This window comes from Anarhichas minor, unplaced genomic scaffold (assembly GCF_050575085.1).
Source record: "Anarhichas minor isolate MPS153535 unplaced genomic scaffold, ASM5057508v1 ptg000062l, whole genome shotgun sequence".
NCBI classification, from domain to species: Eukaryota; Metazoa; Chordata; class Actinopteri; order Perciformes; family Anarhichadidae; genus Anarhichas; species Anarhichas minor.
This window is the reverse complement of record NW_027466508.1, coordinates 209,851-228,541: the sequence shown is the minus strand read 5'-3', so window position 1 is coordinate 228,541 and position 18,691 is coordinate 209,851. Positions and strand designations below refer to the sequence as shown.

The 18,691-nt window shown below is 43.3% G+C and overlaps 1 protein-coding gene across 1 annotated transcript in view; it reads right to left on the bottom strand.

Moving 5' to 3' along the window:
* LOC142933549 (neogenin-like) overlaps window positions 1-18,691 on the bottom strand; it is a 149,037-nt gene that overhangs the window by 51,462 nt on the left and 78,884 nt on the right. The window contains exons 4-5 of the mRNA XM_076077675.1: window positions 16,536-16,686; window positions 4,010-4,146 (exon numbers count right to left, since the gene is read on the bottom strand). Of these exons, the coding sequence (XP_075933790.1) occupies window positions 4,010-4,146; window positions 16,536-16,686 (288 nt within the window). The remainder of the gene's footprint in view (window positions 1-4,009; window positions 4,147-16,535; window positions 16,687-18,691) is intronic.

Sequence of the window (18,691 nt, the reverse complement as noted above, 5' to 3'; positions counted from 1 at the left end):
AGGACGGTCACTCGAGCATCTTCTGTCGTGTGCTGCCACGCTCTGCCCGAGCTGCTTGAAAGAGACGCACACTTTTCTGTGCAGGCCTTTTCCAGCCCTGCTATAATAAGTGGTAGACGGTTCTGATCAGTGCGGTTCACTGCTGAGGCACTTTGAAACCGATATTCCTGACGCGTAAATGCCTGGGTAAATTATGGGAAAGTGTTTCCCTCTCACACAGCGCAGTTAAGAGATTATTACAACTAATATGAATCTGATTCTATTAGAGATCTGACTGGATAACACTTTACTGATTTACACATCATACTGTGACTCCTCATTTTCAGAAACATCTGTGTAATACTGTAAATGTGTTATCACATTAGTGAATCTAAAGGTTCAATAACAGACTTTGTTCTAACAAACAGTATACATTATAAACAGGAAGAAGATGTCATCTTTTTTTGGATGATTTAACCACTACAATAAAGGTTTTTTAATAACTCTTTAATAATTAATTAAAACTCGTTGATACTTGATCTTATAATTCATGAGTGCCTGGGATGCCTTCCTGTTTATGCAGTTTTCCCCCCCGTTCTCCAAGAGCACCTGACATCTTTGATCTACGGTTGAGCTTATAGAGAAGCCAGCCGTCTTGTTTTTAATGATATACACGGCACAAGTTACCAAAGCGTGTTGATTAAAAGATAAAAAAGTATAAACATATTCTAGGTGGGTAGCAAACGAGGAGACTTAAGTTAACTGACGAGCCGCCGAGGCGGGTTCAATCTTTGAATAACGGTGAGACCATGCACGTGTAGTGAATGCATACAGGTGTATAGACTAAGTGCATAATTGACCTTGTGTGGCATCATTGTATATGCATGGCTGTGTGTGTTAGTGTGTGTGTGTGTGTGTGTGTGTGTGTGTGTGGACACCTGCTGCGGCCCCCATGCATCTCTCCCCTCCACAGATGAGCACCAGCTGCATCGCAAACCCCCAAGCTATCTCCGGGCGAAAACCTAACAATGTTTTACCGCATCAAATCCCCGGCTGACTCTCTGCATCTTTTCCTCGGCACAAACTGTCCGGTCTTTATGAAAAGCCACTAACCGTAAAACACACAATTCCTCCTTGTTACTGCGGCAAAAGAGGCCCCAAGGTGTCTTTAGAGGCAGTCAACCGTAGGGGAAAGTTGTTTTGATGTTAGTATGGATTCATACCACACACTGATTTGTATGGGGGTCTTCTACAAGCGCAGCCAATCCTTGAGGGAATCAATTGACCTTTCAAGTGTCACTTCTGTTGTCAAGGGAGCAAATCAATGCCACAATCTGGAGTCTTGGTGAATCTGTATGAAGCAAATGTAATTAGGCCTGTGAGTCTACAGCGTGGGATTTAATCAAACAGTTTTATCCTATTACAGTGACTGATGTCTTTCAACAATATTCCAAGAGAGCCGGTCAGTCAATCCTCTACAATGTCGTGACGTTGGAGGTGAAGGCCGGCAGGGGTCGGGTCAGAGACGTGAGGGATTTCAGCAAGGTTTCGGGGGAGGGACTTAAAACGAGTGAAGTCAGATGTCCACCTGTGAGCTGATCCGATTTTCCATTACTGTCTACGAGTGTCGACTGCGAGCGACGGGAAATGATGAAAGTGTGGTGGAGGGGTGATGAAGGGATGAAGGGATTTGGGGAAGAAAAGAGATGGAGTCATAGCAAGATGTGGCCGCGTGTGAAATGCAATGAAGCGGGGAATGAGCCTCAGGGTGTTTCCCCCATTCTTAAGTTATTTCATACCAAATCCTGTTGACTTGCTTCACCTGGGAAAAGCAGACAAGCACACATGACGTGTGTGTGTGTGTGTGTGTTTTCCCACCAACACAACGTCTGACAACAGTAATTACAACGCAGTTACTGTGGGTGTGTTGGAAAAGTGTGTTAGGATGGTTTTATGTGAATTGGTAGGATTTTTCTCAGCATGTTCTACTGTATAGATGTTATTTATGTGCTTTGTATATTTCTATAGTTAATTGGAATATCTAGTGGCTATCCGACAATAAATGCTGACATAGCTGTACATTATTTTGCATCGTTAGAGTTAAGGGATGTGGTTTTTAATAACTATTGAACCACTAGCGCTGTAATTTCCCCTGCGTTAATAATGATTGGCTCAACAGCGTGATATTATTGACATTTCATTTTTTTGCAAATTACTTTATTTGTCCTGATTGCAGTGCTATATATCAGCTTCACTGTTAGGATCACTTGGCATATTGTTTCAGTTTTATTGAAGTTTAAATTGTTGTTGCTCTGCACTTGTAGCCTACATGTAGGATGTGACGGTTGGTCTTTGTGGTATCTGTCCCGCCCCTCCTCCTATGTGATTGGATGGCTGGGCATCTTACCCAAAGTTAAAGTTCTCAACTCTTGACCACCAGAAAAGGACATCAAATCTTGCAGCGTTAAGTGCAAAAATGATGCTCAGCGCTCCAATTGCAAAGAATTCAAAAAAGAAAAAGTGTGAACATAGAGGTTGCTGCGGTTGCTTGCCATCGCCTGCAACTGGCTTCAAAAGCGTTGCATTGCAATACTGCAGTTATAATTTGAGACAGCCGTATCTACCACCGACATGAAGTGCCATGAACGCCTCTTGCATTTGTTAATTCACAGTCAGGGTAGAGGCGAGCACATCTCACATGAAGACAAATAACCCTTGTTAAAGCTCCACATGGCTCGCTTATTGTTACCACATGAGACACAGGGTGAATAGAGTGTGTGAAATAATGAGGTTACATCAGTGTGTTGTTTTTGTGCTTTGGGAATGAAGACGTTTTACAAACACACCGTGGCACGAGTACTGACCGTGCTTGTGTATTTATTTTAGACCAGCCTTGCATAAATTAGGTTCTTACTTTCAAAGTAGGACCTTGAAAGCGAAGATTAGTCAGCATTCCACTTGGGAAATAGCAGCTGTTGCTTGTGAAAGTGTGATAATTAAAGCTGATAAAAAATACGTCTTAAAATGAATATGTCTAGCATATTTAAATTGCTCATTAACTCCGAATCTTCAGTGATAAATAGTAGAGAATCAGCAGTCTGGCTTCTTCACAGAATTGACATAAAATTTGATGCAGAATTAACTTCTTTTCTACCTGAAGCCCAAAAACTGACAATAATTTGTCGTCACGTGTGAAAAATATTTCAGTATATAAACAGAAAAATGTGTCCTGCTGCTGTAATGCAACATGGAGAAAACACAAAAACAGCATAAAAGCCAGGCTGATTATTTTGTGAACTAGTTCCTTAATATTTGTGATTAGTCTGAAGTAACGTTTTTGGGAAGTATGGAAGTCTTTGACACTATATGGTGCTTCTGTTGCAGAGGTGAACTACATGTGCGTTTTCTCACTATGTTGTCTAGTATCTAAAAAAAGCTGCCAGCTACTCTTTCAGTCTCTTCTAATTCTAGTTCTCGTCTTTCACCCGACAGCAATACGTGCAGCTCAAATCTTTGTTATTCCTGCGTGAAGAGGAGTTATGTGAAACCGCAGATATAAACAGGTACACACACTCCATATCCTTACTTATGCTGAATACATCACTCACTGTCAACGCTTACTCTATATCTACCAAGACATATCATTTTTGATAGTGTGCAGTGCATCTCAATAGGGCTGAGTCGCCTGCCTGTGTACCTCTACATGGTTTGCATACAAGTTTATTTCATTTCTAACTATATTGTCAGGGGCCTTGTTTCAGGCCTGTGATGTGCCTCCGAAAGACATTTAATAAGCTCATTCCCAAATATAATCAGATGAAATGAGACTCTTATCAGCTCTCCGCCACCGCACTCTCCTAAGTAACTAATGCATCACTTGCCACCACTCCTCACTAATCTCCAGTCTCTGCTTTAATTTCAGCCTGCACAGTCACCTTGTTCCTATATTATTTATTCCCAAGAATATTTTGATCCGTGCTTCTGGCACTGCTCCGGTTGTGTGCCGACAATGTGGGTTGTTAGAGGGTACCTTGTATGGTGAGCTGGGCCTGGGCTTCGATGGTTGCGTTGGTGTTGTCCGCCGTGCAGGTGTAGATGCCGGCGTCCTCCTCTGTGAGATTGGAGATCTGGACACTGCCTCCTCCCAGCAGCTCCACACGACCCTCGCTGGAGACGGAAAGAAAGGGAGAAAAATGAGTAATGTTACTGTGAACAAGTCTTTCCTCCTGATTCCTTTTTTTTAAATAAATAGTAATAAAGATCTTTAGGGCTTTGCCACATGCGACAATGTCAGCATCGTATGCAGGAGACCTCAGGCCTCAACATCTTTTTGTCATCAGACTTGTGAAATATGTAAAAAGTCATTACAGGACACTTCCATATAGAATACTCCCTTCCGGCTCATTCAGGTACCTGAGTGGTAACGGTTGTCTGGAGCTCAATGTTCACCTTCTAGCTGTGAAGATGACTCCACATCTGTCACCGTTTACCAACTCTCTGAATTAAGAAATGAATCTGAAAAAAGGCAATTTACAATTCATCTCAACTATCATGATTAATGCACAGCTCGAGAATCGTGTGAGATAAAATAGATAATACTTCTAAAGAGTACATGTACTGTACAAAGTCATATTTAGGCTACAGCTGGGACTTGTACTGCGGCTTGTACAGCGTCACCATCGTTGTTACATCGCCTTAACAAATGTTTTCGTTCTCTTTCATCAGCTTTAGATCGACTGGGGCGACGTGCGTCTACAGAACAACAACAACACAGCGATCTAAACTCAAGGAGACGTGATTGTGACGGCAAGAACTCCTGTTCAGTACCGACAGAGGTATTCAAGGTTCACAAGCCTTTAACATGTTGAGTAGTTTCCTTCTCTCATGCAGGCTCATGCAAATACTGTTCAGTCTGTTTGTCCCTAAATCATTTTGAAAATTCATCTTTTCATTTATAAAAAGATGAACTGCAACAGGAGAGGAGGACTGAACAAGCATTCGAGTGCAACATCAGGCATTTCAGACTGAGCAATCGTAAATATTTATCATTCCAATTTCTATTCAGGCCTAATCCAAAACTATAACAACATATCTATTTGTATGGCCTCCTTTTGAACCAGTGACCCTCCTCCATTTTAAACAGTCCTAACTTTGATTTTCCCAATAGGCCCAAGGGGGAAAGCAGTCTGTGGCCAAAGCTCTGGCTTGAATCAACAACCACTGGAGCATGGGAGTAGGAGGAGGCTGAGAGGGAAGAAAAACAGAAATCAATAGCTCACAGAGAACTCCGCATTCAGAAAGAAAGACACAGAGAAGCAGGGAGAGAAGCAGCAGCAGCAGCGGGTCGGCTGAGGAAGATAACAATTCAAAGAGGGCCACAGCAAGAAAGATGCTACTGAGGAAAGCAAGATGGGTGCATTATGGTTTGTGCGCAGAGAGGATACATGCAGAGGTAAAGAGTGCACCGAGGAAAACAACTCTATGCTGCAGGTTGATTTCGTTTTAAACAAACTGCTGACTAGCCAGGGCTTCCACACGAGCTCCCGCTTCTCTCTCCCCGACAAGTCCTGAAATTTGGCAGCATTGGCCTTTGAGACCATCTGCCTGTCTGTCTGTGCTGGAGTGGAGCATTCGAGTGGCACTCGACCTGCTGTCACCGAAACCACATCACTGTTTCACTTGAATTGTAGGCATGAAATGGACTATTAACTTCAGCATGAACCACAGTCACATGAAAGCGTAATAGTCAGCTAACGCTTCCATTTCAGGTGAGAGGGGCTTACCGTCTCACACAGTGAAACTGTAGTCACTGACAAGTGAGAAAGCCAGGATTGCAAAATGATATGTGCTAAAGATTTAGATGTGATTAGGAGATCGCTGCTTTGTAGAGTTTTTGTACATTTTCCTCACTGACGGCAGCTGGCAGCAGCAACGTGGCCCTGAAGCCACTCTCGCACAACAGCCTGTGTTTGACGCAGATCAGATGAAGACACCGTTTAACCCGCACCGTGGTCAAAAAGGTCAATGCCCGGGTTGTCATCGTTTACACATGATGCGGGATTCACACTGCACTTCCAAATTGCAATGATAACTCGGCCTTACATTAAAGCTGGGGTCAGCCACATTGGAGAAGCCACCAAGAGTAAGGAAGATTTGAAAAACCAACAGAAACCTTCATTCCAGGGAAATTTCCAATGAAAGTAGCTCGCAGCACTCGCTCCAAAAGTCTACATGTAACGAGAAAGCCAAGTCGACGACACTGATAGCCCGTCCCTCCAAAGCCACTCCCCCAAAATGATCATTATGAATGTAAACAATGAACATGACTATTGTTAGTAGTCTTATTACAGTCCTGCGACAGCCACATAAACCATATTTTTCTTCTCTTTTTTGTCAGATCATTTGATTTATTGATTGCTGTCGGGATGTAAAAAGAATTTCAACAAATATACCAAAAATTATTTTTAAAATGTATTACCTACCCTTGGTTTAATGCAAAAACTTGCACTCAATAATAATGTTAAATATCTAGATTGATGTAGCAGATGATGTTGAGATGTCTTGAAGTTGTCGACAATTTCTATTGCACTCAAGTTAGAGTTCACGTTGTATAGAAATGACAGCAAACCTGTTGTTTGACCTGCAGGCAAGGAGCAGGTCAAAAGTGCCATATTGACCTGTTCGGACTGACAGGAAACACGAGTTAAAATCACTACGCGAGTCTAAAAGAACTATCGAACAGCAAACCAGCCCGTTTCTGACGGCAGCAGATTGTATAGTAAAGAAAGCCATCGCAAAACCTCAGCAGGAAGTCTGACAGAGAATGCTCCCCGAGTGTTCAAGGAGGGGGGAAAAAAAGAGGCAACGTAAGTGGGCAGCTGCTTTCTCTCTCGGTCCTGAGACGGCAGAACATTACACAGAACCACGGGAAATGCCATTCTGTACATTCACCGCTTCCCCGTGGACAGGAGAGAGTACGGTGGACTCTGTCGAGAGGCTCTGCATGTCAAATCCCCGCTGAATGAGAAATTCCCCTGAAAGGCGTCCCAGACTTCGCTGTGCCAGGCATTCCTGTAGTTAGCCTCACCAGGACAACTATTCACTACTCTTGGCCTTTAGTGCTGCATGCGCCATAAAAGGCATTTGACAGCTTTCTCTTGTACTTGAAAGAGGAACACACAGCACATATCAAACCACCAGGCACTTTCTCATTCGGTTTAGAGGAAGTCAATCTCACTGCAGCGCGGCTAAAGTGCTCTGCGGAACAAAGGATGTGTTACTTTTTTAGAGACGGCGAGGGAGGGAGACACAGTAAATTGGCTCGAGCTGAATGGGCTGAAGACACCTTGCGCTATTGTGAGGGAGCATTTGTGGTCGCTTAAATAAAGACAAGGCGTCGGCTGCGAGGATATGAAGGATATCTTGTGCATTAGCTTGCAGGTCCTTGGTGAGACATGCCGCTAAGTGAGGCTCTAATTAAAACCACATTATCTGTATTCCTCTACAAAGAGCGGCTAAATTATCTCACCGATGCCACTGTCACTTCTGTCTTGTTACAAAACAGCGTACGCTCACATAGCACACACAACGTGAAGATTACAGGGTGAGTGTGTCAGGCAGACAAGGTGCATTGATGCTAATTGGCCTTGTTTTTTTTTATCAATTCCTCTTCCAGCAGCTACAACTTTCCACATTGTTACAGTGGTGCTGTGCAAAGGAGGTCACACAACGTTGCAGTATTCCAACAACATCCTCCTCCCTCTGATCCTCTCTCGTGTGTAACTGCTCCAAAAAAGGTGTTGACAATGTCCTGTCAACATGAAACGGGTCCCCAACACAATCTTCGTCCCCTGTTCTGCCGTTTGGCTGTCGAAAGGCGGTCGCAGCCACCGAGACTTCAGAGAAGGGCTTCGGGGGGGGGGGCGAGGAGCACATTTGGTATGTGTGAGTGGCGACTCAGCCGTCCGTAACACAGAGTGGCGGCAAGGTCAGCACACCTGGGCGAGGGGAAGCTGCAGATCACTGAGGAAGAATGGGCAGTACTGTGTGCTGTCACAGTGCAATCAGCGGTGCTGTGACAGGGTTTGGATGCGGGTCGTGCTATCTGCAGCGCAAGAAGGGAGGCAGGTGGAATCACAATTGTCACAACAACAAAAAAAAAAAGAATTAATCATTTATGGAGTGGCAATCTCTAAACCCATTTTAGTTTGGCGTCCTTTTTCCTCTCTATTTTCCTCTCAGTACAAGTTTATTTTGCTTTCTCCACTTTACTCTCCAGGCCTACGAACCCCTCCACCATCTGTGTACACAAATTGAACTTCCCCCCTTTTGACCAAAACATAATCAAAACAGCTCCATGAATTTGAATCATGTTCAAGGTGCGAAGAAAGCAGCGGGGTTTTCATTTCACAGCCCAGGAGGGCCGACAGCAGATTGGAGGGACTTTTTTTCCCGCTTCCAAAAGACAAGACTCTGTTCTTTAACTACAACTGTTTGGAGATGAGCTTTAGACTACGGGGAGACAAATGAGAGAAGAAATAAATCAGACAGTTAAGGAAATAAATGATTGAATTTTTAAAATTAAGGTGAGGAAAAAAACATGGTGCCAACAGCAGAGGCTGGGGCTTCTCAAGTGACTCAGCCATGAAAACGTTTTTGTTTTCCTCTGGCTCGTAATGGAAAGCGGCAATGCCCTCGAGAGAAAAACAGCTCTTGCATACCTGACTTTATTTGCTTTTCTTTTAACCCCAAGAGTAAACCGATCGTTTAATTGGTGCATATTACGATGAAGCCGCCTGCAGCCCATAACTCGCATTATATACTTTTAGATGGCTCTGGTGGACCACATGGCGCTTGAAGCCATGTGAACCCTGTGGGTCCCGTCACGTCAGACTTCCAGCACTCCATCGGATTATAAAGCGGCTTAATAGGACATACATCCACATAATGTCTGGGGAAGAGCCACAGTAAAGCCTGCAGGTGAGTTGTTTTATGCTGTGAAAGACAATGTGCAGGTCCAGGCTGCCTGAGAATAAACACCCATATTGTCTGTTCTATTTGAACGGATGATGCCGCACAGTTTTAGCTTCAGGAGCCAAATTACAGTACGTGCAGAAGGAGATTTTCTTGGAACCGATCAAAAAAATGCAACTAGCTGTTGATTCTGCCAACGGCCAATGTAATCCTCTTATCCTCAATTCCTACATGACAATAAACGCAAAATTATGACAAGAATGCAAAGAAGAAGAATAGATGCTATGACAGGAAACGCGCTTTGAAGAGAGCCAGTGTGTGCGAGCGTGCATGCGTGTCTGTGTGATGTGCTGGAGGCTGAGAGACATCCTAAAAGGAGGCTTCCAGTGCTTCACTGCCAGAAAACCATGTTGCTTGTCTTGTTTTCTCTGGCCCCCATGTGCAGACAAAACCACTCCATTACCTTAAACCCTTCTCTGCTGCTGCCGTCCATCATTTTACAAGTGTTGAAGAAATGTGAGTTTCTTAAGCAGAATTCTGACCATATGGGCCTCCTGTGTATCTGAACACCTACAGTACTGTGCATGCCAACCTCTCTCAATGAGGGAAACATGTGGAGCAGAAGAGTTCCCATTAATACGCACAATGGATCTTAACTCTTTCTTGAATGCTACTTTTAATACACAAGTTTGAAGGTACACCCTGCAAAATCTGATGCATAATAATGCTCAGTTTTGAGATGTATTAACTAAACTATATGTTTACTATTGAGGTTGTAGTAGACAGAGATGTTGTACTGGACTGAATTATATTCAGAGGTGTTTTACAAGCATGAGGTGGGTAAAATATTAGAAACACATTTCAATATAAGTCAGTCCAGTACAACACCACCTCAGTAACAAACACCTTCAACAAACATGTTTCTATAAAAAAGTCAATCTTGCTACAAAGGAAGCACATGTGCAGAACTGTTGCACTGGAATGCATTCGATTTTATAGGCGTACCTAATGAAGTGGCCGGAGAGTGTGCTTCCATTCTCACATTCTGACATTTAGATTAAAAGAAACTACAATCCTCCAATATTCCACCTCAGGCAGAAGTCTTTGTACTCTGTGGTGCGAGTAACCGTTGTATTCATCAGCCGAGTCTCCGCTTCCCAATGACATCTGAAACGCACACCAAGTACTGCTGCTGCTGCAGGAGGAGAAAGAGTTCAGCACGAGGCGGACATTTGCCATTAACCTCACTAATAGTCACTCCGAGGAGAGAAGCGAGTGAAACTCATAGGCCATTAACATTGATAGGTTGCATCTCTGGCAGGCTGAAAGGTTTGGTTGCACTACCCGGGCTTTTTGTTTTTACTGCGGTGGCTTGGTTTGAAAACAACATGACAAGAGCAGAATGGTGCAGTGTGTCCTGAGGTCGGTCTGGAACCCAAAGGTGGGAATTAAAAAGATCAATGACAGCAGCGGATGGTGTGTGGGTGTTAACAATGGAACTGCACTTAAAAGGGTGTCGGGAACAAAGCAGGTTAAAGTTCTGCACAATTTAACGAACATCAATCACGAGCAATGTTTTGGCTTCTCACAGTCAAATGACCGATCGACTGCGATACCGACGTTTAAATTGCTAGAGAAAACTACGCTACCTAAATAAACAACCAACCACCAGCCAGCGTTCTAGATGTTCTAGATGTTTCGTCATGCCGCTGTGTAGCTTCAGCTTACGAAAACCTTCCCCGAATGCTGCGGCTGCAGTCCAGAGTAGAACAATAATATACTGCATTTTTACTTGTTACGGAAGCTCACTTTGAAGTCCTATTTTAATGCAAATATTTGTTAGTTAGCAGGAATGTAGCCTTGAACAACGTGATGGTGCAGCCCTAGTCAAAAATACAGACAATTATGGATGATTGCGTCTGAAGGATTGTCAGCTCGGTTGAGCTTAAAGGACAGAGGCATTAGCTCGGCCATGCGGTCTTTGCAAGAGTAGTAGAACCAAGTCTTCACTGCTGCATCCTTCAAACCGTTATAAAAGTTCCGGTGGCATTGCATATTACAGTTATAATACTTAAATAAGCTTTGATATGAGGAGCTAAAAACTCTGTATGGGTTTTATTGTTTGGAGTTCATAATTACAATGAGTGTTGAATGAAGGTTGAGGTTTTCTAAGAGGTAATAATAGCAGGATTTGGATTTAAACCTCCAACACTAACATTGTTGATCTCTTATTGTAAAACAATGTAATGTGTGGTGGCATGAACAATAGGGTCAAAAGACAATTTTCATTTCCTTTGCAAAATTTCCCATTGACAGCCGTGTAACTATGCATTTGTATGCACTGTTGTGTGCGTTTGTATTCCTTTTCTTCTCTCACCCAGAAAACAGTAAGCAAATAATGTAGTGTGTGTGTGCGTGTGCGTTTGTAGGTGTGTGTGTTTGTATGCGAGACATATGGGAAAGAGGGTTACACTGCAGTCCAATAATAGTCCAATTGCAAACAAATTTCCCAGACCGTGCTTCCCTCTCTCGATACACAAGTAAATGCAATATACACAATCATATTTAAATGAAGGCGAGGAGACAAGGAAGAGAGGAGACGGATGGCTTGGAGGCTTTGGAAGGGGGTTGATTTACATGCTCTGGCAATTCCCTGTTGCTAGCGGATATGCATAATTCATCCGTTTTATTGACTGCTGGAGAATTGTATTAGGCGATAGAGTGATACTCCCAAGAACAAAAGATGACTGCCCTTTTCATGAGTGTCATCAGGACCAACATGTGCGATGAAACCGAAAGGCCCGTTTCGCAGCGCACGCTGGCACCTGCTATCGATGACTCGCGACGCGTTTTTTTGCTAGGAGCACGTTTTCAACGTGTTGACTGAACAGCTTCAAGAGTTACATATTCGGTCACGGTGCTGCTGAGCCTAATCAGAATAAATAGTGAGCTCGGCGCCCTTGGCAACAGACTTGCTCGGGAGCCTAAATGAATTCGAGGCCAGGATCTGGTGAAAACACAAACAGCGTGTTACAGCAGAATACAGTGTAGTTGACACGGCAATAGCAGTCTTTCATTCAAGATTGTGGATATACGTCAGTTGAATAGTTTTACACAGAGCATCATAGATAGTCTGTGTAGCATCCCCTACATGTCTGGGAAAAAATATATTTACGTATTAAAAACCAGGTATAGACAATTTTACAGTTTTTTAAACAATGATTATGTGCATAAATGTGCACATGCAATTTGGTAACAGAAGTATGCTGAAGTGCAATAGGCTTGTCAAGCTATGCAATGTCATTAACCACCAAAGATTACAAATGCAACCTAAATAAATTGACTTCCCAGATCTGTATGCTGGTAGCGGGTGTGGAGGAGACATTAGCGAATGGCCCAATATTAAGTGGCCAGATATATCCATGCATTTAGTGGAGAAACCACAACAGCTAGAAAATACTAACATCCACAGACGCATCCGGCTGGAAGGGACCAGTTAATACGGTCACTCGTTAAACTGAAACACCTGTTGCTCTGAAAGGTTCATGAACTGTCAGAATTCTGTACCTGACTCCGTTGTTGGTACATCAGTTCTGACAACCAAACATGCAACAAGCAGACATTGTGATGCTGGTAATAGTTGTAATTCAATGTTTAAAGCTTGCTCGCTCATTTGGATGGCTGGAGAAGAAAAAAAACACTACTTCTGTTGCCAACAGCACAGATATGTTTTTGATGACTTTGGTTGTAAAAGGGTCTACCTCTTAAGCCCTAGCCCTATTTTTAGCCCTCTGCTCGAAAATTGCATACACATACCCATAGAGAGTCCAAGCTCTAACTACAAGGTCTATTTTAATAATTTTTATGCTAGAATACTGGTAACACTTGTGAGATGTGTTAAATTGTGGAAATATTGTGTATATGTTACTGGTTAATAACTGATGTGACTTATGGCACAGCTCAAATTGAAAAAGTTCCAAGTTCGCCTGAAAAAAAGCACTTGTATTGAACATGTGTTTTTAAAATAAGGCCTTGGCTGGCCTAAAACCATGCTAAAGTCATAGAACAACACGTGTTACATGTCCCCACAACATATTTTACTTTGATTGAGTGAAGCAGGCCAGCATACATGATCATAAAAATCAAAGTTTTGATTTTCGGAACCAGCTGTTGCATTGCTGTATACTCATTTTATATACTATATAACTACATATTAACTATATATTCACTTGATTTATCACTAAGAGTGTTCAATACATCATAATAAAGCAGTTTGACACCATTTTCAATAATGTTGAGCAGTTATGATGTGTCATATCTGTCAATCATAAAAATAAATGCCTCATACTGTGTGTCTATGTGACCCTGGAGAGGCCTGTGATCGGCCGATTTACAGGTGTGAAACAGTTTTAGATGCGGGATAGTCCAACGGGAGCCATGCGGGGGTGTTGATCGTATCTGGGTCTGTTTACTGACTAGAAATCGCAAAATGCTGGCCCAACCCCCCTCTCTACTTGGTTTGGTCCACCTTGCAGAACACCCTGGCATTTTCTCATTCAGCCTCGCAGCGCCTTGATTTCACTTGCAGAGGCGAGGGGAGAGATGCAGGAAGCCGCTGCTCGAAAATCCAATGGAATAAATCCGTTTTTCATCTTCAAAACCATCAAAATGTAATTTTTTTTACCCAATTTTTTTGCTGGTGACATGTGACTGATGTTGGCTTATATATATATCTATAACGTTTGAACGGTTTGAAAGAGAGTAATTCCGACGACGCTATTCGTCGCGGGTCGAATCACGGCCCTGCTACATGTGGTCATCCGCCAAGATCGCTCCGTGCGTTCTCATGCCAGACCAAAACAAAGTATATAGTACGCAGTTTTTTGTCCAGAAAAACGTGGTTTTGTGGTAAAACTTGTAGTATTCTTCTAGATATGATCTTAGTTCATGTATAATTGTGTTTTGCAGTGTGTAAAATGGCTCCCATGGTTGTTTCGCCCAGAATCTCTTTGTTACACAGGTATTATTATTAATTTTTTTACTTTTGTATTCCTTTCGCAAAAGTGAATTGTACACAGGGGTACCCCTGGGGTACCCCCTCTAGGTCCCCAATATTGGGGACCCTCGTTCTTAAGTTAAGATGACCAACAATCTACTTGGTCACTCTGTAAACACACATTCAATTCTATCATTTAAAGTCATTGGATTTTTAATAGATTTAATACTGGGATCAGAGCCCACGATATCAATCTGATGACTGTCTGACCAGACAAACGTGGAGCATCAGGATCATAGTGGAAGGCAACAGACGCATCACGACATCATGGTTTTATTTCATGCCGATGAACTTGTAACCATTGTCACCATTACTGCTGTACTCACACACACACACGATGTGAAAAGAGTCCTCCTTCCCAGTTGAGTGACGCTCAACGGTTCCAGGTTCACTTTCATTCATAAAAGTATGTTTACATCCATAAACACTTGTTGTTCGCGGTGTCAGATGGAAATGAGAAGTCCTGCCAGCATTTCCTCTCCAACCGCATACAAGTATGTAGAGACTGCTTGCTATGACTGGTCCGGGTCCAACATGTAGTCCAACATGTCTCTGCCAAGTCACAGACTAATGTGACACGGTGACCGTCTCAAAAGACGAACACGTTGTGTAGTATTCTTTTTAGAGATGTATGGAGTAACTCACCAAAGAGATATCAAATTCTCTACAACTGAGAGTTAGAAAACCACCTGTTCTAAATTTCCATTTCAGGTTTCCGCTCTGTCCCCATCCGTCATCGCAGACATCAAAGACTTCCACAGCAGCCTTTAAGTCCTACATGGCGATATGGACAGGTGATACAAAAGAAACAGCCATGTCTGTCTTCTGGCAGGTTGTGAAAAAAAAAAACATACTAATGAGACTCTTCAAAGACTTAAGACAGAAATCCAACTTTTAACAGAAATCCTTTCCGTGGCACATTTCGAAAAAAAGACTTTTGAAGGATTCCACGTTGTTTTTAAAAGTATTCTCAAGTACTTCTGAGGAGTCAGTCAGCCAGCAGAACGACTAGCGGAGAATTACAGAGGAGAATTAGACATCCAAGAATCTGTATTGTCTAAAAACCACCATATTTTATTGTTGCACTTTCTTTTGAATCACTTACATTATCTGCGGCTCGGAGTAAAACTGGCTCTCTGCTTTTGTGGACGCAGACTGAGAGAGAGACAGGAAGAAAACAAGAGACACGACCGAGTTGAGGCACCAGCGGCAGAAGCTGAACGTGATAATCCCCGCTGTCAGTTAGTCACCCTGCCTTCAATTGGTTGCTTTGACACATCTTTATAAACTTTCATCTCATGTCTAGAGCTTCGGCGTCGCCACTTTTACGGCCCCGGTTGTGCTGTGCACCAAAGACCAATTAGACACTCTTTGCAGATTCTCCCCTCTCTCTTTCTCTCTCCCTTGGTCGGTATGCCACACTGATTCTTAATTGACAGCAGCTCTTCTATTGCTCATGTAATGCCTGAGAGGGACGGGAGACTCTCAAGGAGAAAAAACAAAGTTCCACTGCTTCTCTTTTTAATTGTCAATGTCGTATTAAAATCAAACGGACAGTCTCGGTAATGTATTCGCCACACAATCCGTTTCTGCTCTGAAGGCTCGAGGGTGGACGTCCACTTCAAGCCTTCCCCCGGTTGTTCGGAGTACACTTCCTAATTACAAGCGGAGGCACACTAGGGGGGTGTGTATGCACGCTGGATAGTTTTTTGCAATTAATACAAGGTAGCTTAATAAGTGCCTTTTTAGCCATATCCCTTTGGAGGTCAGAGACACTCTCAGAGGATTCCACAGGTGTTAAAGACATTTAACTTGAGATATGGCAACGTGCTTGGACCTTAAGGTTGGAGAGTCTAATGATATTCTAGCTCACACCAGACTGGAGCCTCGATGACCTTACAATTAATTTCACTGAAGGTAGAAAAATCCCACTTTGCGCTTGGATTTAGATGAATGAGCCCGATTTCAGCTTTTTGCTGAACCACAAAAGTTGCAAAGTTATTATGCTGCAGTACTGGTACACAGGGTTTAGGCCAACAAAGTGCTTTCTTACAGTAATTGGTGAGAATCAAACTTCCCATGTCCGTTGTAATTCTCTCTGAGGGATTAGAGCTGCTCTGCGGCTGAGCTAATGAGAACCAGAGGGGTGAGAGCACAGGCGCTGTGACACTTTCTCCTGGCTCTTAATTTGTGAACTTCCCCTCAGCTGGCAACACCGCAGCCTCGTCTCCCAGCTGAAAGGGGGGCTCCATGGCACGTCCAGGTATCCCCACCCACCACAGCCCAGCAGTGGCAGAAAAGCATCGACACCTTGGGAAGCTGGCGCCAGGATTAGGTCTCGTGTACGGCTTTAGAGCAACTATTGTCAGCTTTGACGGGTAAAGGTGATTTTTAAAGGCTGGTTTGAATAAGTTAAAGCGCACAAGTTTCTACACGAAGAGCACAAACACGGCTCAAGAAAACCTGTCGCATTGTATGGCGATTTGGTATGGTGAGTCAAAGGTACAGACAGAGTTCATGCTCATACCTTTCTTCTAGCAGCTTGTCTCCAAACATCCAACGAACGTGCGGCGCAGGGAAACCAGCGACCAGGCAGGGCAGCAGCACGCCGTCGCCCACCGCCTTGGTCACCGACACGGGCTGCACCAGGAACTCCGGCTTCCTCTCTTCTCCAGTTTCTTGGACGGGAGAGAAAAAAAAACCAAAGAGTCAGGGTTAAGGCTGAGGTCAAGGCCGGGGTGAGTAAGTGAAGCAGAGCAGCAACCTTTTACAACAACGGGTGTCATCTCTCTTAAAAACTTCAAAAGGACTTATGTCTGATGGGCAGTCCTTCCCTGACACCCACACCGAGAACGGTCATGTGAATAATGTCCATGTTGACGTCTGAGACAGCTGAGCTCTCAGAGTTCAAAGCCATCCGATATAATTCCAGCTGCAACTAACTGGCTGAATAGCATCCTGGAATAACCAGAGGCTGGTTTGTGGGACCGCAGCACATACACAGGACTTCTGCACCATCAGCTAATCTTAGATCATAATCATATAAAGCTTAAAACCAGGATTTTAATTAAAAAACTAAAATATATGAAATCATTTTCCAACTCTCAACACCCCCCCCCCATAAACACCCAAGTCACTTTACTCTGAAGTTGATTTGCTGCGACTTCAAAGAAACCAAATAACTAAAAATGGATTTCTGTCGCTTCAACATCTGGTTGCATACAAACAACATTTCTTTCAATTTCGTCACACAGCTTCATGACTTTTCCCCCTGTATGCATCCGGCCTTTAGCCACTCCAACACACATCCTTGGAGGAGACACACAGAGATAAAGACCCCCACTGGGGTCTTGTTGAAGTCTGATTTATGACCTCTAATATCTTCTCTGTGCTGCCACGAGCCTGGTGCTTAACAACTCAGTAAATACAACTTCTGGAGGGGGGGGGGGGGGGGGGACGAGACACTGCCACAATGGAATTCAGCCCCCTTTTGAGCCACAACCGAGTTACTGCAGCATTACTGATAACCTCACTGGGAGTTCTACCACTCCTTTTGGCATTCAACCATCTCTCTCATCAATCTCCGTGCTAAAGCTAGTGAGTAGCCCAAAGACGACACCACGCGCCACTTTAATCAAATGAGGCACTGAACTATATTTTAATTTCAATTTACTGCACAAGTGGTTCAGCAATAGAAGCGGTAACATAATCGCACTGCAATCAAGGGTGTGAAAATGTTTTGATTTAAGGGGTCTAGTGACGACAAGCAGGAAAAACGATTTCACTATTAGATAACAATGGACACATGGAGGCAAACAAATCTGAAATCATTCCAGTAAACGTATGTTTTTGTATTTAAATCATACATGAACTCACTGATCTGCATAGAGTGCTGCAGGGCTGATGTATTTCTTAAAGGCCAGCCCGGATGTCAGCATCACACTGGTTCCCTGGCCAAGAGCCAATAAGATCCTTCCATTGGATTTTGGATTATTTCAGAAAACAAGCTCTGTGGCTAACACAAGTTTATGATACTCGCATGCTTTGTTGAGCGAGACAATCTTCACAGATGAGCACCACTTTTATGGTTTTTGAAAAGGCAGAAGTAACACGCTAACGTAAATACGAACTACCCCACGGTCGCATGAGCGCAAGTAAACAAACAACGAGGCTCTGAACGCGGACTAGTTGGCACGATGAAGTTTTATGGTCTCATTTAGCCGGCAACCGTCTTTTTTAAGACTGAACATCACAACCCCGTCCGATATCAGTGTTTAATTAATCAGCTGTATGTCTCACCATGTGGAACAGATCATTCCTGTATGTCCTTTATGTGTAAGGCAACATCAGGCTTGACTTAAATACTGCTTTCTTAAGTTTGTAAAAGAAAATGTGAATTTAATATACTGTTATTTATCAAAAATAATGCTAATAGTTCGGCATATTGCCACCGATACCCTGATCTAGCTATTTGAGTCGGTAATGGACCGATCGGTATCAGTACATCTCAAGTAGTTACTGTAATATTTTATGTCGTAGAACAAAGCGTTAAAATCTTTTAAGCTTGAGTTAACCGCGGAGCGGACGTGTGTCATGTCCAGGTTTTAGGACTCATTCCTGCAGCATTCTATCCTCACTGGACGAAATGTCACCCGTCGTCTGACGAAACTTTTATTTCCTCAA